We start from the raw sequence: 22,863 nt of genomic DNA, 5'->3' as shown, positions 1-22,863 counted from the left end.
CTGGCCCAGGGTCATCCCTAAGCTTGTACCAGCCCTGGGTCAGAGAGCTACAGCTTCTGACTTCTGGTCCCTGTAGTTTCCCACAACACAGGCTGCCCTCCATGAAGAAATGAACACCTCCCTCATCAGCCCCAGAGAGAGCCAGCACCAGGAAAATCCCTGGGATAACCTTGATTCCAACCCCAGGGCCAATGTCATAGACTTTAATATAGGCCAAGAGAAACCACAGATGTGTTGTATGTCTATAAAAATGACCATTTTACTTTTCACTTTATTCCAAAATAAGTTCTTGCACATCATAGCAGAAAAAAAATGACAGGAATACTGAATCTTGCTATTTTAGTAGAAACAATTTGAAATAAAGACTCTGAGCAATGAATTATAAGTGGAATTAAAATAAATGATCCAAAATACAAGTCACACATTACCTTATAGACTACAAGCTTTATTCACATGCGTGTTTCAATCCTCACAACCACCCTGGGGGTGGAAGGATGAGAACTGCTATCTCCATTTTGTAAGGGAAGAATCGAAGCTTCTGCGGGTCAACAATTTGCCCCAGGGCTTGAACTTATAAGTGTCAAGACCAAGGCCACAGTCAAGTTCTCAGCAAATTCAAGGTCCTTCCCAACATGTAAGAGAAGCACAAGCACCTGGATCACTGGGCACATCTGCTTAAAAATGGCCACATTTGCTTGTCAAGGTGACTGGACCTAGGGGACTTAGCGCAAAATTGAATTTCACAAGGGGTTTTGAAAATCAGGTGTTGGCACATGGCAGTGATTGAGTTTGTAGAACCTATTCTTGGTTATTTGAAGAAGAGGGGGTGTGTTTCTGAGCAATAAGAGGTCCTGTGTGAGAAAGGAATGTTTCTACAGCTTATCATGGTGGTGCATGGAGCTGGTGGATGAACCCCAAGAGGTCCTGAACCCAGGTTCTCCCACCAGGAAACCCAGTCTACTCATGAGCAATGGCCCTATGTGGAGGAACCAGGATTCCTGGAGGATTCCTCACAGAAGCAATGGTGAAGGCCCACCTCCAGCTGGCTGACACTGTCCATGGGCTTCCCTCAGGTGGCAGGCACATTACTACCTGTCCCACCCCTTTGGTCCTGTGTTCATCCACTCAGAGTCCTCTTGATCTCTCTTCCTGCCGGTGAGTTTTTCCCCATGATAGTCCAAGGACTTGGACCTTTCTCTCTAATCCCACAAAATGGATATAGCCATCATTTCTAATAATCTTTTGAAACCTCTGCCTTCCTTCTACCCTACTGACCCTCAACACACACACAGTTCATTGCAGAATTGCCTTCCTTGAATACTCTCTGATCACAGACCCAAGTGGAGCAATGAATGATCCAGTCACATGCTGCACCTGTGGTCAGGGACTGTGTGGTTCCACATGATTTCTACCCTGAGATGTTCAGAAATAAGGAACTGCTTCCCCTTGCACATTCCCTGTAAGCTTCATTTACGTCCCAATTTGTACCCCATGTTGGCCTTGGTCAACTCTCCCATGGAATCCAGGTCTGATGACTTTTTTGAGGAAAAGGATGTGAAAAAAGATGAGAAGGCAAGACACTCAGAAATCAAGTCCCTTTCCCAAAATCACAAAGAAAAGCGAATTCCCACTGGGGTCAGGAACAGGATCCAAAGGCTCCTTCTGGATGCACAGTGACCACACTTTGTGCTTTACTGCTTATTAAACCACAAGATCTGAGAGTTGGAATGAACCTTTGTAGATCTGTTCCCTAAAGAGACAAATCAACCCAAAAGTTTTCCAGATCTGTCAATGAAATTGAGATTGGTTAAGAAGCAGTTTGGCATCTCTCCTCACTCAAGCATAAATCCCTGGGTTTTCAGCTCTGTTCCAGCACCAGATCTGCTCTTTGGCTGAGCCACATCATTCCAAGCTCAGTCTGGGCATAAGCCACCACAACCCCCTTCTTCTCTCCATTTCTTCAGTAGGACGGTAAGTGTCATGCATGGGCTCCTCGCTTCCTGCTACAGTCTTCACATATATGTGAGCTTCTTCAGGTCCCATCATATTCTTCTCGTGTGTGGGTGCCCTCCTAGGATTCTTGAGAAAACAAACAGGTTTTTAAAAAATACAGTAAAGACTTCTGCTTCTGGCCAAGTTGGAGTAACAGCAACCAAATTTACCCTCCCACCTAAAACATCCAAAAATCAGGCAAAACATTTAAAATAATACTTTTCAAGACACTGAACCTTCAGGCAAGGAAGGACAGTGATCCTTGAGAGACAGAAAACAAATGAGGAGAGGCCTACAAGTGCATGAGCTTGCTGCCTTGGGAGGGTGTCCAGGCCACTCCACATTCTTTTGTTTATGTTAGCATAGTATCTGTTTTTATATCCTTTTACTTTTAATATATTAGTGCTTTTATATTTAAAGTGAGTTTCAGTAGGCAGTATATAGTTGGATCTTGCTTTTATAGCCAATCCAAATACTCTGCCTTTTAATTGAGGTATTTAGACCATCTACATTTAATATAATCATTGATATGGTTGGGTTTGAATCTACCATCTTGCTATTTGTTTTTTATTTGTTCTATCTGTTATTTGTTACATTTTAAATCTTTTTTCTGTATTCTTCCATATAGATTTTAGAAGTACCTTATTAAGTTCCATGGAAAAATCTTTTGGGATTTATATTGGAATTACATTTATTAAGTAGGAAAAATAGAGGTTATCTGACATCCTTATACTGTTGAGTCTTCCTATCCAGGAGCACAGTAGATAACTCCCATTATTTAGGTCTTATTTAATAACTTTTACTATAGTTTTATTATTTTTATTATTCTTCATGAAGAGATTGCATGTTTTATTAGATTTATTCTTCAGCATTCCATATATTTTATTACTACTATAAAATGGTATTTTTAATTACTTTTTCTAATTGATTTTTAGAAATGCAAATTATTTTGTATACTGATTTTGTATCCAGTGAACTTGTTAAAATCTCTTGTTAATACTAACAATTTATCTGTAAATAATCTTATCATCTGAAAATAACAACAGTTTTGTTTCTTCTTTCTACTTCTTTTTCTTATCCTATTGCATCGACTAAGACCTAAAGTATAATATTGAATAGAAGTGGTAAGAGTGAGCACCTTCGTTTTGTTTCTGATCTTAAGGAGAATTCATTAACATTTTACCCTTAGATATGATGTTTGCCGTAATTTTTTAAAAAAAGATTCCCTTCAATTTAAGGACGTTCCTAATCTGTTTGTAGTTTGCTAAGAGTTCACATCACAAATGGCTGTTTAGTTTTTTGAATTCTCTTTTCCTATTGAGATGGTCACATGACTTTCTCTCTTAATTTATCAGTGAAATAAATTATATTAAATTGATTTTCTAGTATTAAATCAACTTTGAATTCCTGTCCAGTCAATAAAAATACCAAGAACGTCCTTTGTGCATGAGCTTCCCTTGGTCATCTCTTTTCCATATGTGCTCACACTGTAATTCTCCTCTATGTGAAAGGCTTTACGACCCTTAGTTTGTCTACTGTAGGAATGATATATAGTGGTTAAAACTGGGAGTTCTTACCTCAGCTATCCTGGGACTGTCATAGATTTCTGAAATTTCACATGGCCTCTCACTTTCCTGAGTTGGAAGAAAGAAAGGAGAATAAAGAAAGTAAAAAGGAAAGAAAGAAAGAGTCACAGTCTTTGCCCATGTCATGATTAAAATTAGTGGTTCTTAAAACTGTGCACATAAGAATTACCAGAAAGCCTTAAAAACAAAGCAAAATAAGCAAACAGATAATAACAACGCCCCCCTCCCCAAAAAACCCATAAACCAGAAATACCATTAATGAGTTACCTCAGACAGGATTGGCCACATGTTGACAATTGCGTTTATTTTACCATTCCCTCTACTTTAGTATATGTTTAAAATTATCCATAATAACAAGTTGTGTTTTTTTGAAAGACCAGTGCCACAGCTCTATTGTCCAGGTATACTGATTTAATTGGTTTTGGTGATCAGTATTTTTGTAGTCTCCTAGATGATTTTACAGTACTGAAGGTTAAGAAACTATGGGGCCAGTTCCATGACCAAGTAGTTAAGTTCGTGTGCTTTGCTTTGGTGGCCCAAGGTTTCACTGGTTCAGATCTTGGGAGTGATCATGGCACCGCTCATCAAGCCATGCTGAGGTAGTGTCCCACATGGCACAACTAGAAGGAGCTACAACTAGAATGTACAACTATGTATTGGGGGGCTTTGGGGAGAAGAAGAAACAAAAAAAAGAAGATTGGCAACAGATGTTAGCTCAGGTGCCAATCTTTAAAAAAAAGCAAAGAAACCATGACTTAAGTAAATAACACCACCAACAACCACAACACGTCTTAATATGTTTAAAGTTTACAGCTTGTCAACACGTCTTTACATCCACGACCTCATTTCACTCATAACTTTGCCTGCCTCTCAAATACAGGGAGGGTAGTTTTTATGACTCCCATTTTGGAGGTGAACTGACCAAGGCACAGAAAATGCCAAGTCACTTGTCCTGGATCACATAAGTCATAAAGTGGCAGAACCAGAGGTAGAACCTAGGTTTCTATCTCCCAGTTAATGCTTACCAGTGTGAGAACAACCAGGAATGTTCATAAATAGAGGACAGAGTTAGAACCCAGAGTCCACACAACCATAGTTGTATCACAACCCTGAAATCTCCCTGGATGTTGGTCTGGGTGGCCTTTGGAGTCTGACCATGGTCCCCACAACAATCTGGCATCTGGTGGGGTGTAGTTGGTAGATTCCTTTTTGGCTGATATGTGTTCAGATGAGGGAAAAGGGCAGAGAAATAGAGCTGCATACTTCTGGACATATCTGCACCACAGACACCTCAGTAGCTGTTTGTTTCCCATCTTTCCTAAGATTATCTCCATCCTCTTTGTGAAGCTGGTGCGCTTTCGTTCCTCAGCTTTAGAAAACACATCCACTGGACAGACATGTGTTTGCCATGGCAACCAACGTCTCTCTCTACTGCTACTTTTTGCCACCTCAAACACCATCCTTGTTGCCACAGATTTCCTTAGATGACCTGACAGTTGTGTGACAAATCAGCTCTGCCTGGAGCATAGTGTCATGAGTCTGAGAAATTGAATAGAAATTGAGGCATGGAAACGTCCGCCATCATGTCCTCAGAAAACAGACATGGGTCCTGACACCCTCACCACACACCCCCCCCAAAGCCCGTTCACGGAAATACTGATTCCCGCCAACACGTTCAGACCCAAAGGAGCTGCTGCTACTCACCTCGGCAGACTCATTGCTGCTTCTTCTTCGGTGAATCAGAGTAAATAGCAAAGCCACCAGCAGGGCTGTGGCTACCAGGGATGGGATGCCTGCTGCTAATCCGAGAGAGGGTCCACAGTCCTGGCGCAGAGAGAGAGCGGAGTCAGGTTCTCCAAGAATAAAGGAAAAGCTCAATTGATTAAAAATAAAACAAAACAAAAACCTGTGTGGACCCTAAGTGTCATGTACAAAACAAAAGGATAATGAAATACTGTGAAAACATGTTTTCAACATACATGACAAATGACTCATTTTCATAGGACTTAATTGACATAGTTTAAAGCCATTGGAAAAGAGTGATAATCCAGTAGAAAAATGGGCAAAGGATATGAACAGGCCATTCCTAGGAACAGAAATACAGTGTCTCATCAACATAGGAAAAGCTGAGATACGGTTCAAAGCAACAGATAGATACCATTTTTACCTATCAGTTTGGCAAAAAGTAAAAGTTTTTGTGAATTTTAAAATTTATTTACACTAAATGCATTAACAAATTAATTTTCAAATTCCCACTTTGCTTTGATCTGAGTGGAAAGAGCCATGCTTGTAGCAGCATAAGTTTTCAGATTTGCAGACTATCTGGAAATATGATAATTTGCAGAATTCCTATAAATGTGCCACTCTCATATAATGCTGGATTCTCCTTCGCTTTTTGGGAAAGGAGGGTGATTTCATTGAAGAATAACATACATACAGAAAAGTACGTAAATCATAAATATATAGCTGAATGACTTTTCACATGATGGACCCATGTATGTAAGCAGCACCCAAATGAAGAAACAGAATGTTACCAGCACCCCAGAAGCCCCCTCTTGCTCCCTTCCAGTCACTGCACGTGTAACCAGCATCCTGAAATCACTCGTCTGTTTTTCAATGTCATCTAGATGCAAATGGAAAGTATGTACTCTTCTGATTCTAGCCTCTTTTGCTCAGCAATTTGTGAAATCCATCTGTGATTTTGCACATTATCCCTCACTTTTGAGCTGAGTTGGTCCTAAGAATAATAGTTGAGCCAGATTCTGTGCTTGGTGACAGTTCATATATCAAATGCTATCTAATCCTCAAAACGAATGCACCAGACAGTAGAGCATTATTATGTCCATTTTATAAATGACCAAACTGAGGCTCCATCATTTAAGTGATATACGTACTGCTCCTTTCCCATCCGTAACAACCGGGGAGGAAGTCTGTGTGGAAGAAGAACACACATCTTAAGAAAAGAATCTATAGAATGCATGTTATACAAGACAGTCTGCCAAAGATTAAGCCATAATGCCTGAAGTTTACCCATCTGCCAAACTTTCTATTGAAAACAACAAATGACAACTGCCAAATAGAACCCTACTTGATTGCTTCCCAGGTAAGAATGGCAGTGAAATTTGGCTACAAGGAGAGAGAATCCAGAAATTCAGGTGAGGTCTTCACTATTCACCCTGGATTTACCATAACACATTTTAAAACTCAGAAAGGCTTTCTCCTGTCCCCAGTCACCGCGTCTTCCCAGCCCACTGTCGGCCTACTTGTGCCCATTGCTAGAAGGGAAACAAACATAAACACTGGCGGAAGTCAGGCTCTTTAAGGAAGCCTTCCTTGTTATCTGAGTTATCGGAAGGTGTGAATTATCCTTGCTCCTGAGATAATTCCACATTCAATGAATACGTTGCGTGTTTCCGTTGCACATCTCCACTCAAGGATGGGCACTGGATTTCACCCACTTATGAGATATTTCTAGAAAGAGTCTTACCTCAATCAGTAAATATCAGGGAACAGAGTTCTACATTAGAGGCCAGCTGTGTCGTCTGCGTACACTAGGTGGTGCAGTGTGGCGCTGACGGCGTGTGTCCCGGGCTCACACTGCCTGGAGTGGAATGGTGACATCTCCACTCACCAGTTAAGGGAGCTCATTTCTTCATCTCTAAAATAGGGATGTTAGCACCTCCCTCTGGGGTTGTTATGAGGATCAGACGATCAAATGAGCATCATCCCCTTAAACTTGGCAAAGCTCTAGTCAGGCTCGCTATTTATTTAGTCCTCTCGCCCATCTCGGTGAGTACATTGGAGTCCCTGGGGCTTGGGCTTTTAAATAAATCGAATCTGAACTTGGGTATTTGAATTCCAAGCCTAGGCCTCTTTCCCAGAGGGCTCTCATCAAAGGAGGGTTCCATTACCAGGCTCTGATGCTTGGTACTTAAGAGGCTACACTTTTACCTAAACATGGTCTCACCCCACCCCCCACGTTACCTTAATGCTGCCATTTGCCTAAATTGTTCTATTTCTCAAGGGGCGGAAGAGTCGAACACGGTTTCGGGAAAGAGGTTTTATCTTCAGACTTCAGAAATGCACTTAGGCTGGCTTTGGCCAAAAAACAAAGGAGTTAACTCTGAGGACACGGGGTGCCTCGTGGAGCCCGAGGGCAGCGGGAATCTGGCGTCTCATGGAGCTAGGCCCTGGGAACCTGTCAGGAGCGAAGCCCCCGCTCCTGGGGGCTCTCCTTCTCTCCTGGGCACCGTGGGCTTTCCCTGTGCTCTTCTTTCTCTCTCCAGATGGACTTTTCTGCCCTTGTGAACACCTGCTAATCATACCAGCTAACAATTATGGAGAACATACCATGTGCCAGGCTGTTCAAGTACTTTTCCTGCTACTGGCTCATTTATTCTTCACAACAGCCAGTGAGGCAGGACTATAGTGATCCCCATTTTACAGATGAGAAGAGTAAGGCCCAGAGAAATGAAGTAACTCGTGTGAGATCACACAGCCCTAAGTGGCGGATGCTGAGTGGTGTGGCTCCCTTAACCACTGTGCTTCACTGCCTTCCATGACCAGCTGCAGCACCCCAACCCATCCTTTGTACTTGACACTTCAGTGTGGCCCAGCAGGGACTGACTTGCATATGTGGCCCTGTTCCAAACCCCCTGCAGAGAGGCTGGACTCTGATGAGCCGGGCATCACCTCTCCCCCACTTCCTGGGGCGCTGGCACTCCCCGTCATTCAGCTGCACCAACAGGGAATGTCCTGTGGTAGAACATAACTGCCAGGCAGGGTGACCAAGTGTCCTGGTTTTCCAGAGAGGTTGCCCAGGATGCAGGACGTTCAGTGCTAAAACCAGACAGTCCCAGGCAGTCCGGGATGGTTGGCTGCCCTGCATAGGTTCAAAGGGTGGAGGGGACAGTTCCCAGAGAAATGGGCTGTTAACCAAGGAAATGCTCCACAAGGTGAGGACCAGCATCACAAGGGCCTCCCCTTCACCCCACTCACCTCCACCGCCTCAAGCAATGGCCTGTTGCTTTTCTGAGTGGCCTTCTCAGGATGGGCCAAGCCAGGATAAGACAGAAGCTGGGGTCTCTACAGACCTGTTGGCTTCGAGCAGCCAGGGAGGAAGTTCCAGCAGTGACCATATTAAGGTTTTGACAGATAAGGAGAGGGATAGGGGAATTGGTCTGCAGACAGCAGACAGGCAGAGGCTGGAGCAGGGAGGTTCAGAAGGCTGGGCCCCCCAGGAGGTGGTGCAGGTGCCAGGCAGTCGGGGACAGACGTCCATGGCAGTCAGTGGCAGGCACCGGAAGGCCGATAGGGAGCCACAAGGTTCTACCTTTCTGCTTCCCTCCAGAACTACGGCCCGTGTTACAGGAATCATGAGCTCTGGCTTGGGCATCCTCCTGGCAGGGAGATTCAGCTTATTCTCTCTGAATAACCACATGACTTACTAGAAAAATTGGCACAGCCAAACTCACTAAAAAACTCGGCCAGGAAAATGCCCAGCTCAATCACAGCAGCGCTCCTGGTCAGAAAACAACTCTGGCTGTTATCTCTATGCAACGTGAGAACAGAAGATGGATTGAAATCACTCAATCCAACTCTGGATCGAAACTGTCCGCCACCACCAACTGAAAAGCTCTGTGTTGACTTGCAACTAAATGTCACAATCAAGAGCCATAAAATGTTCATTCTTGTTGACCTGATAATTCTCCTGTTAGACTACGTACTAAGGAAATCATCTTAGGGCAGACAAAGATTTATCTATACCTATGTTTATCAGAAACTTATTTCTAATTGTGATTAATCAATTAAAAATAATTCACTTGAAGAAATATTATGTGACCATCCTCAGATATGGTTATAAAGGTTGATAGAAAATATTTATCATATAAAATTATATGTAGAGTGAGAATATAATGGTACAAAGACAACAAAAGTCAAAATTTATGAAGAGTCAAACAGGAGGGGAAGGAGTGACACCAATGTTTTTTGCTAGTGGGAATTTAGGTGTTTTGGTTTTTTGCTATTTTCTTTTTCAAAATGTATATTTATAATTTTTATAATTGGAAAAACTTCTCTCCACACCCCCTCCCTACCACCATTCATAAGTGCCTTTGCCAACCTGTGTCACTGATGCCCCCGCATGAGGCTCGTGTGCGGGCGTTCTGGAGGCTCAGCGTAACCCCGCATTGATCTTTGCAGACTTGCCTGGTGGACGGGGACTGCTGTACTTACCGTGTTGGCTGGCAGTGTAAAGTTCAGTGAAAAACTCTGGAAGAGAGGAGGAAACATTAAAGATCCTTGGGATGGTCAGTCAGGCTCCTGACCCTCCACCAAACGTCACTGACCCTGGAGGATTCCAAGAGAACTTACTGATCCCATAGGCTCAGTCAACTCCAGTTTCCACTCCCAATCTTGGCCCCAAAAGAGGGCAGGAGAGCAGAGGAGCCTGAGGTCTTGAGTTCCTCCCTCAGCATCAAGTCAGTCTAGCCCTCTCTCCCCAACCAGGTCCTCAACCAGGGCCAGCTTAAGGGGCCAGCCAGTGGGGCTATTGTCTGAGGAACCCCGATCCACAAGGGCAGCAAAAACACTACTAGAAATTCAGCAAAGTGCTGAAAATTGCTTTTTTCCCAGAACTTATTTCAGGGAGGGAACTGTATGAATCTGAAGTATTTTCTGCTTGGGCCAAGAAGTAAAACCCCCAGGGGGCATGCGCCAACAGGAACATCTGCTCCTTAAACCCCCTTCCCAGGGGAGAGAACCTGAGAAAGGCAAGCCTTCCATTTTTGCTGGATCTAAGGCAGAGGTTGCAGGCTGGAGCCGAGCGGGTCAGGACGACAGAAGAAAGGCTGACCCTTCTCTCCCCTCCCCTCACTCAGCACCCAGCCTCACCTCTCCCCCAAATATGCAGTCAATATTTAAAGATTGTGGGCTCAATGAGGCACCAAATCGTTAGTCTGTCCAGGTGCCCACTCCTCGGGGTCGGGTCCCACCAAGGGCCTCTGGTGGTTCCTTCCTCCTCCCTGTCCCCATCTTCTGTCACTGCTATTTGAGCTGGTTGATGCCAATCTTTGCACCAAGACCAAGATAGACATTCTTCTAGAATGGTGATAGAGCAAGAGGGACATCTGGGTCACCTTAGGTCAGGGTCTTCCTGCTCAAGGGACCTAACCACTGCCCTTCATGCTAACACCAGACAAGCCCACAGATGCTTCAAGGACACTTGATGGTCACTGCATCGAACACAGCTGGCCAGAGCCTTATCTCATCAGGGAGTACAGGGCACTGATGTCAGCAGGCCCAAGACAAAGCTTCCTTTAGGGGGACAGCAGAAGGCGTGAGCAGCAACAAGTGGGCCATTGCATGTGCTGTTTATCAACATTTGGATGACGAAGATTTTGGCCAACTTCAGAAAGACATTCCTATTTTATAGAAACACACTACAGTGCTCTCATGGAGAGAAAAACATCACGTAAATTTGGGTGGAGAGGAATCTGACGCAGTGTCCTGTAGAGAGGCAGCTGGGTGGAGTAAGCCAACCCTGGGTTTGGAGTCACCTGATGAGGATTCGGGGCCAGCCTCAGCCACTTAATAGCTGTACCGCCTTGGAAAAGTGATTCAAACTCGCAGCTCTCCATTTCCTCACAAGTCTATTCTCCCAGGTTTAGTTTTTCCATACTCAAAATGGGGACACTATTTAACCTGCCCTGCCCATCTCACAGGATAAGCCCAAAGGAAATAATATCTGAGTCATATTCTTCAAGACCTGGCCAGCACAGAGCGAGGCACAGGGAAGCTACTTGGGAAGTTCTTATTGGACGGAATTGTCTGCACAGATTAGCAATATTTGAAGTACTGGAATTTGGTACAATACACTAATTGCTAAAATACACTTATTGTTAGTCTAAGCACCATATATAATAGCATATAAGCACATATAATATTCACATACAATGGTTCTGAAGGCACATTAGGATCTCAGTGGCTGAGTATTACTCGTTATGAGTCTGTTGTTTGTGAGGGGAGGGAGGGAGAGGCAGAATAATTCCTCACTGTTGTTGAGGGCATGCTGTGTGTCAGACATGGCTCTCATAACCTCCCCATAAAGAGAGTGCTCTCCTCCCCATCGTGGGTAAAGAGCTGAGACCAAGGTAGGCTGCTCAAGGTCCCCAGCTGGTAGGTGGTGGAAGCTGGGTTAGATCACAGATCCTCTTAACTCCAAAGCCTGAATTCAACTCCTTTTAATAATCTATTTAATGAAGGAATCATAGAAGCCTCGTCTAACTTAGCAAACCTCATTTGATTGAGTCACAACCAAATATGTCACAAGTCAATAAGAAAGGTGGAAAGTTTCTGATGCAACTTGGATGTCTGTGTCGATGATCGTGTAGCAGAAGGCAGACTGAACAAATAGGGAGAAAGGCATTGATCCAACCCATTGCTTCAACTAGGAAATGAATTTAGCTGAAACAACTATTTTTCACCCTTGTTATATGTGGGGTTTTAAAAGCAAATAATATTAAAATAAAAGATAAGATCAGCAAATATTAGATGAGAATTTTTTTTAAATGATTAGTATTTTGCACAAAGGAAAATGATTAAAAACCAAGCCCCTTGACCTCATTGCACCACAGGTACAATTATGTTTGAATTAGGAGAAGTGAGTATTAAAAGCCTGGGGATTGTTTTATATAGAGAGAAATGAAGGTTAGGCTGAGAAAAAATGCTAGCTCTTACTCACCATTTCCGACAGCCTCCCGAGAACCTTCTGCAAACACTGCCCTCGGCAAGCTCCTTTCTAGCTAGCGTTATTGGCTTGTGTCTCGCATTTGTAGTAACATCCAGCTGGGAGAGCAAGGGTGACAGGGCAAGAGGTGGCTCCAAGAGGGCCCTGGCCAAGCCATTTATGGTCAGGGGAGTGCCAAGTCCTCGGCTCATCCCTCAGGGAAGATGGTCTCCTGCTCCATGGCCACTGTGTATGGCCCGGGTCATCCAAACTCTTTGCTTTCATTTTCCGTCCTTCTTACTTCTCAGGCCCCTTCCTCGGTTACACCTCCATCTCAGCAAAGAATCCACAGCTGGCCCAAGAGCTTGGAGGCTTCTGCAGCTGGAAGCTCTTTAGAAACAATAGGTTACACAGTCTGAGACGAGCAGCTCCATCCCCAGCTGCCAGTAATCAGCATTGTGACTGTCCCGGCAATGATGGAGTCAACATGTTACCAGCATCAATGCAGAGAATGCCTGGGAGATGGGTGTTGGAGCCCATTCTGTGTTCAAGGTAGGGCTTCACTGTCACAGTGAACACACTCCCTAGTCAATGAGCTGCCTGGCAGTGAGTTTGGCCTCAGCTCCTTTCCATTCTCGCATTTTCAGTGGAGATCCTCACGGAGCTGGAGGAAGCCGTTGATGTGGGCAGCTTCATATTTCTCATGAGTTCTCTGTTAGGAGTTTGCTTCTTTGAAATGGTGAAGGACTTAGAGTCTCATACCAACAAAACAAGAATATTAAAACCAATCATTTGGTCATTTGAAAGAGTGCATTCATTCATTTATTCAACAAATGTTTTTGACACCTTCTATATGTCAAGGACTATTCCGGGCACTCTTTTGGGCTTGGCAATGAAGATAAATGAGGCCCCAAACTCTCAGGGAATGTATGTTCCAGCAAGGGCAGATGGACAACAATCAGAAGTCAAAGCTGCTATGGAGGGGCAAACGGCGGGTAAGGGAAGAGTGAGCGAGTGGCTGGGAGGCAATTGCATTAGCTGTTCAGGAGAAATGACATTTAAGCTGCATGTGAAAGATGAGAAGAGGGTCCTGGGTGGAGGAAACAGCAAACACAAAGCTCTGGGGCTGAAGCAGGCTTGGTGTGCTCGCGGAACCGGAACCGGAAGGAGGCTGGTGTGCCTGGAGCAACATAAACCAGGGGGTGACAGGGAAGAGGTTTAAGACAGAGTGAGTTAGGGGCCTGACGACACAAGTATGGCGGGGCACAGTGAGATTTCCATCGTAGAGCAATGGAGCCTTTCAAGGGTGTTAAGTGGGAGAGGGATCCCATTTAAATGATCTAATTGATGTTGACAAGGATTGCCTGGCTTCTGTGTGGAGCCTGGATTACAGGGGACAAGAGTGTTAACCCAGAGGCTAGTTAGCAGAGTCCGAGTGAGCGTTGACAGTGGCTGCGCTAGGGGCGGGGCTGTGGAAATGGAGAGCAGTGAAAGGGTTCGTGAGGTAGAACCATGAGACTTGGTGATGGAAGAAAACGTGAGGTGGGGGAAGGGAGAGAAGGTGAGGGAAACAGCAGAATGAAGCCAACTCCTGGGTTTGGGGCTTGACTAACAGAGGCCCCATTGGTTTAGGCAGGAAATACTGAAAAAGAGATTTGGGGTGTGGGGATCCAGGCACCAGGATACTGTCCTAAACAACACCAGTGTGGTCTCTGCCTCATGGGTCTTCCAGTTCCCAAGACTCCACGGTGCTGCTAAACGGAACCTACTGGCCCCTGGATGTCATGGGGACAACACAGTTCAGAGAGGCCTGTGCTTAAAGCCTTCGCTGCCCATCTGGAAGCCGTGTGGTCTTAGGCAAGCGAAGTAACTTCTGCCAACCTCAGTCTCAAGCTATAAAGCGGGGATGATACAGTTTACAATGACTGGATCACTTAAATCAGTACAACTGGTACCAATTATGCTTCTAACTTTGTTGGTGGGCATAGAATCACACCTGGACCACAGAGCTAGACCAAGGAACTCCAGTTCACGGCCCCAGCCCCCTGGCTAGGCTGGCTGTGGACGGGGCAAGGCAAGCGAGGTCCTTTTTGACTCTTTTTCTTTGCTATGCATCTACTGATCACCAACTTTCCCTCCAAAGGAGACATTATTCCTGTAGAATTGCCGTGACCTCCAGTCACGTGGTGCTCTGGCCTAAGTGTCTAGGTCAGCAATAGTTCTCTGTTCACAAGAATCAAAACGGACTCTGATTAATTTAAGAAGAAAGGAAACTTATTGGTTGGGTGTAGTGGAGCTCACAGAAAGTAGAGAGGGCCAGGGAACCAGGCTCTGGGAAGATGGAAGATGAGCTCTAAGATATTTCAGCCGTTTTTTTCCTTGATCAAGATTCCAGTTCCAGCAAGAAGATCTGATCAGTCTGGCTGGGGTCATGTACCCAAAGAGGACCTGCCAACCGGCTGACAGTTTGCCCAATGCAGGTCCCTCCAATGCAAGTAGAGTTGGTCCTGCAAAAGGAACTTGACACCATCACCCAAAGAAGAAGGCATGGGTGATGTGAGTGGGCTCTCCTCCTCTGGCAGTATTAGGCCTGAGAATTACCTCATTCGAAACTATGGAGTGAAAGCCCTTTATGAGTGAGAAGTTAGGGCTGCCAACTCTGAGACTCTCTGATCATTTGTATTGTGCCACTATTTACATTTGTACAAGCCTGATCACAATGATTTGCCAGACAACAACTGGTCAGTTTAAAAGGCTGGTCCAGTCTAAATGATAGGTGGCCTTATTTGGATTTTTAAAACTCTTTCTCTAAAATGTCAGTAAGGAAGTAGGCATGAAATGTTGAAACAAAAAGAAGGATTCTGGTCATTTCCCTATCTGTGAATGTCACATATGAGAGTCACTAGTGGGATCCGCCTGATATTTCTAGTTCTTAGCCTGAAGTTAAGAGTAGCCATGTGAGTTGCTTTGGCCAATGACATGTGAGTAGAAGTGATGTACCACTCCTAGGCAGTTGTCAGAGCCAGTGTGTGATTTGTCATACTCTTTCCCTCTGCCACAGAAACCAGCAATGCCCCAGATGGCAGCTGCTGCATCAGCCCAGTCCTGACTGAGCATGATATGGAAGAGCTTCTGGACACCAGAAGTGAAAACGTTGGATGAGGGCCAGCTCCGGTGGCCTAGTGGTTAAGTTCAATGCACAAATAAAAAGAGGAAGATTGGCAGCAGATGTTAGCTCAGGGCGAAACTTTCTCAGCAAAAAAAAAAAAAAAAAAACCAAAAAAAAAGAAAGAAAGAAAATGTCATATGAACAAGAAATAAGCCTTTCTTATGTAAAGCCCCTGACATTTGGGGGTTGTTTTTTGTTGCAGCATAAGCTACCCTATCCTGACTGATACATCAAGCCTTCATACCCTTGCACCATTGGGGCCCATCCTTTAGGTACTGGTGACAGCAAAAGGGAAGAAAAGTCATAAAAACTTGACACTCTACATAGATCACAAAACAGTTGCATGTGTTAAATAGTTTTGCATTAAGACCGAATGTTTTTAAAAACATGGTTCCATATTACCCTTCCCTGATATGACCTACAAAACTCCAAACATACCCAAAATTCTCTTCATCTGGTCATCCTGAAAAGACTGTCCTTGATTGGATGGAGTCTCTGTCCTTGTGTTAGAAATGACCCTGTATCAGTCAGGGTCTCCACAGGAAATGAGTGATACACTCAATTTGTTATATTTGAAGAGGGCTTATTAAGAGGACTATTTATCAAGGTTCTCCTTGGGGGATAATGCAGTACCCCAGGGTTAGACCAGCAGGGTGTCATTTTACCCAAGGCCTGAAGGGGCAAGTGGAAGGAGGGGCTGCCAGAGCCCAGAGAGAGGAGCCACCTCATAGGAGCTGTGACCTTAGTTTTAAATGTCAGATGTGGTTCTCAGGCACAAAACCAGGTGGAGACGAGCAGAGACAGTTGCTGAGGGACAAACCGAAGATGTCTACCACATCTAGCACTGTTGGTGACAACAACCATGTCCACAACACCTATGTTGTCAGATTTCCAGCCTGTTTGGGTCCAAGAAAGGGGGCAACTTTGAGGCCATCTTTAGCTTTGCTCATGACTTTCAGGGTCCAGTAGCGACCTCTATTCTGGAGTCAGGCGCTGGCTACTTACCAGAGAGTAGACGGCCATAGAGAAGATCTCCTTTTTTATATCCTCCCCAAGTTCTTGTGGTATTGGAGAAAATTACCACCAAGAGGACCAATCCTGTCTTGAACTAGTAACATGAACCCAGAGCACGTCAAGAAATTCACATTCTTTAATGAAACAGATCTTTCTAGACAGGGACATATGTTAGCTCCTCTCCACTTTTTCTTTGAAACTGATAACATTTCATGAAATGTAAAATTACACAAAATAAAAAATACAATATATTTATAGATAACACTCTAAACAATTTTTCTTTTTTTAAAAGAAACCTTTTAGGCGTTTGGGATTATTTTTCAGTTCAGTCTACAAAGGAAACTTTAAAAACATCTGATGGAGCCAAGGGAACATTTTTCACAAACTGAACAATGTAATACCACGAATTATTTGAGGCTTATCAAGGACCAGATCAATGGCAAATACCAGTATGAATCTGCTAGTTAACAAGATTTTACAAATGATTTAAACAGGCTGAGCATTTCACAAGTAATGTGAAACTAAACTTTAGAGGAAAATAGTCTTACACTGAATCAACGCGCAGCCTCATTTTCTCTGTTTGCAGAAATTCCACAAGCTGAAGTTAATTCCAGGCCCTTCCTCTGCCCTAGGATCCAGGTTCTAGCTTCTGAGAGACCAGATTGCACTAGAAGTGTACCAGGCTGAAGACCCAGACCCCAAATATTTCATCAGGTTGTCAAGATAATTCTCTAAACTCAAGTTAGTCTGGGAGCTTTGTGACATCCCCAAGGGCCAGCACCCAGTTAAAGGTCAAAGAAGGCTGGAGCAAAATCATCGCCTGGCTCCTTCAGCCGCTTCTGGGGATGTGTTCAGGAAGGTCACTGAGCATTTGGAAAAACCACGGCAGGGGGCCTGGGTCTTTCTACCGCATGGACTTTCTCTCGTGAAGCCAGCTGTGTGGTTCTCTGCAGAACCTGCATGGTGCGAATTCCCCGGGAGTTGGAGCTTCCAGGGGAATGGCCTGGCCAGCCCCAGCTGAATCAGAGCTTGTCTTTTCTGGGAATACATCACTCGCAGGAGGCCTAAAGGAACATCTTCACAAGAGCCCCATTGTTTCCAATTGGCCATAAGTTGATAATTGTTGAAGTTGTGTGTTTTTGAAAATATTCATACTGAAGAGATAAAAATAAGTACCATTGTTTCACGAGGGCAGCCAATACGGAGGCAGAGCTGACTCTGTTTCTGACTCCCTCTCACTTTTCCAGGGCATTTTCAGTCTTATTTAAACTTCTAAAGGTTGAAACTACAGAATTTTCATGTCCTTGGAGACACACCCTTAACAGCCACCTGATGGATCCTGATTTCAGTTTCAACTTTGACAGATAAGATGAGACAAAATAAAAGCCCAGAAAATATACAAATCAGAGAAATAGAATCTACCCTAACAGGCAGGGAAGTCCTGAACCACAAGACGAGCAGCTCCGTTTGCAGAATCCAAGTTCTCCCAGGGTGGGGTCATGACATGAGAATGTGGGCTGAGCCTCCATCCAGGGCCAGGAGAGGCCCAGGGAGAGCCGGTGAGAGCGAAGCAGAAGATGCAGGGCCGCTCCAGGAGGGTCTGCTTGGTAACGCTGGGGTCGGTGGGGCGGCATTTCTCACATTGCATTGTTAAGGCTCTGACAGCTGATCCTTTACATACATACACATATACAGACATATATTATTATTAATAATAATACTTTGTGGTTTTTTGTTGTTTTAAGGGAAAAATATTCCCGTGCATTTCTCCTACCTTTCTTTGTATTCTTTTTTTTTTTTACTCCCAGCAATTATTTTAATTAGACATAGTCCTCTGGGGCATATTCAGATCTTTAAAAAATATAACCTTTAACCTTTTGCAAATACTTTGTTTAAAAGGATGTGGATTCATCCCAAAGGAATCCTAGCACTTGGGAGCTATCTCAGCTCTCACTGAAAACCCTCGTGCACTGTCCTGGGGTCCATACTAACCAAACAGGACGTAGGGTTATGTAAACATTATTTAAAAATTATTCCAACATAAATACTCTTTTAAAGCTAACATACCACAGCTTTTAGCTCATAATGCCCATAGATGCCTTAATGAAATGCCATTCAAACTACCTCACTGTTTAAAGTGTACCTGGAGGTTCTAAAACTATGTAAACAACATCCTCTACACTTCTCTGGAACAAGCGCCAAGGGCAGTGACTTCCGATCGCAGGTTGGTGATTGAATATGAGTTAGTCTGAACACAGTTCCCAATGAACTCTTTAACCTGGTTGGTTACAGGAAGTTAGTCCCAGGTTGACTTGTTCCACAAGGTGTTCATTCTTACATAATTTATAATTAACTCATTTTCAACAGTGTTCACCCCACAAGGGACCTGAACTCCTCCCTCGTAAGATGTCTTTGCACGTCTTGCAAATGCAGTTTGACCCGGTTGTCGAGGAGGCGAGGTTAACCACAGCCAGTGCCTCCAAGGCCGGAGGAAGAAACGTTCTCCTGAGCCCACGGAATCCCGAGCACAAGTGGAGTCTTCCCAAAGTCAGTGAGTGAAGGAGTATGAGGAGGAGCCAGGATTTACTCTTCTTGGCAAACGGGGGACTCTCAGCAGCAAATGTTCTGCTGGAATTCATAGTGGATGCCCTGGCCCCTAATGCAACCGGGGGCACGGGAAAGCCAAAGGAGGCAAGGAGACCCGAGGACGCAGGAAAAGGTCTCCTAGCTTGGTGACAATGATTCTCCCTCTGTGCACTGCTTACGGGGATGCCTTTTTTAGTCCTGACGTCCATATTCTCAGGTTTCCTGGTTGAGATGTCCCTGGCAGAGAGAAAGCAAAAGTCTCCAGCCAAAGCTGTGAGTAACAAATCAGCCATGGCCGAGCTTTTATCCTCATTGCCCAGTGTACACAGAAGACAGCCTGAGTCTCCAGGACACGGTCACATTGCTGGCACCTTGGAAGCACATCCAGAAATAGAAGAATGACCAACCCAATAACCAGTCTTTTGCCCCATAGGAGCCAGGGACAAGCAATGGGTACAAAGAGACATAATGAATGGTCAATGACTTCAAACAACCTTCTCTAAAAGTCCACAATTGATAACATTGCAGCCAGAACGAAAGGAATATCTTCTCTCCTCCTTGTTGGCCAAACTTCATCAGATACATGTCTCCAAGACTAGATTTTGAGTTTTTGTTTGAGAAAAATACGGTACACTGTTTTAGGGTAGATTGACAAGGTGCCATTGTTATAAAGACATTCTCAGTTCCTGTCTGTCAAGAATATTGACGTTATTTCTTCATGTGCAGGGCATCCTGGAACTTGGTGCTGGTGTACTGGGCATGAAAACCTTTCTTGTTGATGGTGTCGTCCGTGTGAAATCGAATCATCAGAGAATCCCCTGCAGAGTAGATTTCTTCCAATGGCTGTGGAAAAGAGACAGGAAAACCATGGGGACCTTGAGTCAGTTGGCTTGGTTGGAGTTTAAAAGAAGGACGATGGGACAGAACCTTACACAAAGACCCAGGAAGGCTGATGCTGCCATGGGGTGGCCCTGGAACCAGAGACTCTGAAGGGCATCAAAGCAAGCAATTGTTCAAAGGAAAGCATTGCAAATTCTGCTCCAGAGAGCTCCCCACGTACTGCTTTTCCAAAGACGATCCTAGATGCACGGCTCATATCAATCTATTATTTATTAAGTGCATAGATTTATTAAGTGCGCTGCTCTCTGAGCTATCAGATCTTATCTCATGTAAATTTTACAACAACTTTATAAGACAGGTGGTATCTCCATTTCATGCTTGAGGAAACTGAGACTCAAGTTCACACAGCTGGACAGGACCCAAGCTCAGGTCCTTCTGACAATAGAGTGTGTACCGTGAGTCACTCAGCTCTAGGGTCACCATTGTGATGTGTGTCCCAGGAGATGTAAAACAAAGACCATTGTTTAGGCCTATGTCCTGTCCAAGGACAAAATATGGGATGGAGTCACTATATGTGTCAGGTTTTGCCTGGTGGTCGATGAACGGGAGCCAGGTTCTGGGGATGCTGTCTGCCAGATTCCAGTGGAACCAAACTGGGCTTCCCACACATGTCACTGCTCAGGACCCCCAAGGTTTTCCTCTGCACATGGACCCCCCAGTTTGAAAGACTCTATCCATCAAAGGCTCTGCCTTGGTTACGTCATACTTTGTCATTGTTTCTTTTTGGGAGGAGGAGGGAAGATGAAGGGAAATTATTCAAAGACTCATATAAATGCCAGTTTGAGGTTCTGTTTAGCACAAGAAGCACTAGTGACTCCAAAATGACTTGATGTAAGTCCAGCCAATTGCAAAGAAACCTGAGTGATCTGCCCCAGAGGTGGAGAAAAGGCGGATGCTGGGGGCCCAGTGAGGTGCAGCCAGAGAGAGACCAGGACATGTACTGGCTGGTCCACACACTTCACTGAGCATCAAATATATGCCAGGCCCTGTGTCAGGCACTGGGAAAATAGTGAACAAAACCGGCCTGCCCTGTCCTGGGCAGGTGGCCCAGGAAAGAGGTGATAATGAGAAAACGATGATGACCTTGAGCATAACTATTGTGTTTATAGTAAGACAGTGACTTGTAAGTTTCATAGGCATTTGGTTTTGCTTGGGGAGAGAATTGTGAATATACAGAATATGCAAAAGTATAATTAAAAAATTAAAAGAGCCTGAAGGCCAAATAAAAATGCAGGAAGGGAAACTTTGCAAAGATAAGAGGAAGGTCCTAAAAGGAAAATGCTCTTACACAGCTTCTCAGGAGAGGCCTTCATGAACTGGTCCCCCATGCATCCCAACCTTCTCTCTGACTATTTCCCGCTTTGCTCCAGCAGAACGGGCCTCCTGGCTGGTGCTATTAAGTGGCAGGGGTAGCTAGGACTCAAACTCGTGCGTCCCATGCTCTGACTCGTCACACATTGTCCCTGGCCCGGCATCCCCGGGACTCACCCCCGAGCCACAGAAGCGGCCAAGCCTGGGCGCCGTGCTGTCATAGCCGTCGTAGGCCTCCATGTAGTCGTAGCCACAGTCGGCCTCCTCTTCCACTTCAAAGGTCCGGAATACCAACTCCACGCCATAGCCGTCCTCCGCCACGATCACCCAGTCACACTGGGCCTGGCTCGGGTAGTTGTTGTCCCCAAACTGGGCGTGGGAATAGAGCTCCTTGGTCTGCACTTCAGCCTTCAGCCTGCCCCCACACTCTGGACGGAGAGAGACCCGTGAGGCTCCCTGGGCACCGAGAACCCATGCGCCACCCACACCCACTACCCAACCTGGGACTTCTCTCCCCACACCCTCCAGACAGGCCCGCTTTCTCTGCAAAGCCGCCTCGTGCCCTGTGGGAGAGCACGCAAGTCTCACCATCCCATTTTACAGAGGAGCAAACAGAAGCCCATGAGTTTCAGGGCTCACAGGGGCGTCCAAATTGGCCTTACACGCCAAGGTCCTATGCTCCCGGGTTGGGCCACATAAGGCCTCTGGGAATTCCTGAGCATCTACTGAAAAAAGCTGGCTGCTTGGATCTTTACCACTTAACTCCCTGCAAGTGCTGGAAGCCTCTGAGAAGGGCTCACACCAGCCAGACGGACTTACTGTAATTTGTAGTTTCTACCAACAGAGGGCAGCAAAGGCACATCAGAACTGGGGGTGAGCGCAAACCTAGAAAGCTCAGGACAGGCTGGCTGCTCCTTAGAGAGTGCTGACCACAGCCCAGCTCTGAGGCCCCTGTGGGTGTCACAGGTGAGCTGCGCTGGGACTGTGGGCTTGTATTCTGTAGCCTCGGCTTCTGGGTTTTTTACTAGGACAGTAACTCTTGTTGGCCTGGGTCCCACACTATCTTGTGTCTAGGTCACTAGAGACCACATAACATAAATGGATAAATGAGAATGACCAGAGATTAGAAAGCACCAGGAATTTTGGAGGCAAATTTCCTCCACTGCTCGTCCTCGGCGTCAATGTGCTCCATGCCCCCGAGGGACCCAGACAGCTCCCCCCACCACCACCACCATGAGGTGGCTCCTGCACTGTCCGGTCACTCTCCAAGGGCCAGATGGCCCCAGTCCTGTCCCGCTGCCAACTCTTAGCTCCGTGTGTGCTCTGGCTTGGAATTCCTTCCAGGTCTGGGCCGTCTTTGAGAAATTTCAAATTCCTGAGATGCGAGTGGCAATGAAATGGGCATAGACCAGGGCAGGATGCCTTCTATCCATATTGCCAGATCCCCACTTCATTCTTCCCCACCTGCTCCAGGCCCCAGGAGGCCCCAGGAGGCCGGCCTCTAGGTCGACATGGATGTGCCCCCTTGCCCTCTGCCTTCAGGTTGGGTTTAGCCACGGGGAGCACCAGCAGATCAGAGG

The 22,863-nt window shown here is 45.3% G+C and overlaps 2 protein-coding genes across 2 annotated transcripts in view; both read right to left on the bottom strand.

Annotated features, from left to right (window-relative positions):
• Positions 1-251: 251 nt before the first annotated feature.
• On the bottom strand, positions 252-12,896 carry OPALIN (oligodendrocytic myelin paranodal and inner loop protein). The gene is made up of 6 exons (XM_014858420.3): positions 12,319-12,896; positions 9,813-9,848; positions 6,473-6,508; positions 5,283-5,402; positions 3,570-3,626; positions 252-2,079 (listed from the first exon to the last, which is right to left on the bottom strand). The coding sequence occupies exons 1-6, from the start codon at positions 12,319-12,321 to the stop codon at positions 1,903-1,905; spliced, it is 429 nt and encodes a 142-aa protein (XP_014713906.1). The 5' UTR covers positions 12,322-12,896; the 3' UTR covers positions 252-1,902.
• Positions 12,897-16,605: 3,709 nt separating this feature from the next.
• Positions 16,606-22,863, bottom strand: part of TLL2 (tolloid like 2) — a 134,977-nt gene continuing 128,719 nt past the window's right edge. The window contains exons 20-21 of the mRNA XM_014858419.3: positions 21,461-21,711; positions 16,606-19,915 (exon numbers count right to left, since the gene is read on the bottom strand). Of these exons, the coding sequence (XP_014713905.1) occupies positions 19,781-19,915; positions 21,461-21,711 (386 nt within the window). The 3' untranslated portion in view covers positions 16,606-19,780. The remainder of the gene's footprint in view (positions 19,916-21,460; positions 21,712-22,863) is intronic.

This window comes from Equus asinus, chromosome 2 (genome assembly GCF_041296235.1).
Source record: "Equus asinus isolate D_3611 breed Donkey chromosome 2, EquAss-T2T_v2, whole genome shotgun sequence".
NCBI classification, from domain to species: domain Eukaryota; kingdom Metazoa; phylum Chordata; class Mammalia; order Perissodactyla; family Equidae; genus Equus; species Equus asinus.
Note: the sequence above shows the minus strand (reverse complement) of the source record. Positions and strands in the feature narration are given on the sequence as shown.

What these genes read in the sequence shown, in the direction of transcription:
- OPALIN (XM_014858420.3), bottom strand. An exon ending in TTACGGATGGGAAAGGAGCA is followed by an intron (nt 5,403 to 6,472) that starts GTACGTATATCA and finishes TCTCTGCGCCAG; the next exon opens with GACTGTGGACCCTCTCTCGG. An exon ending in GCAGCAATGAGTCTGCCGAG is followed by an intron (nt 3,627 to 5,282) that starts GTGAGTAGCAGC and finishes CTTCCAACTCAG; the next exon opens with GAAAGTGAGAGGCCATGTGA.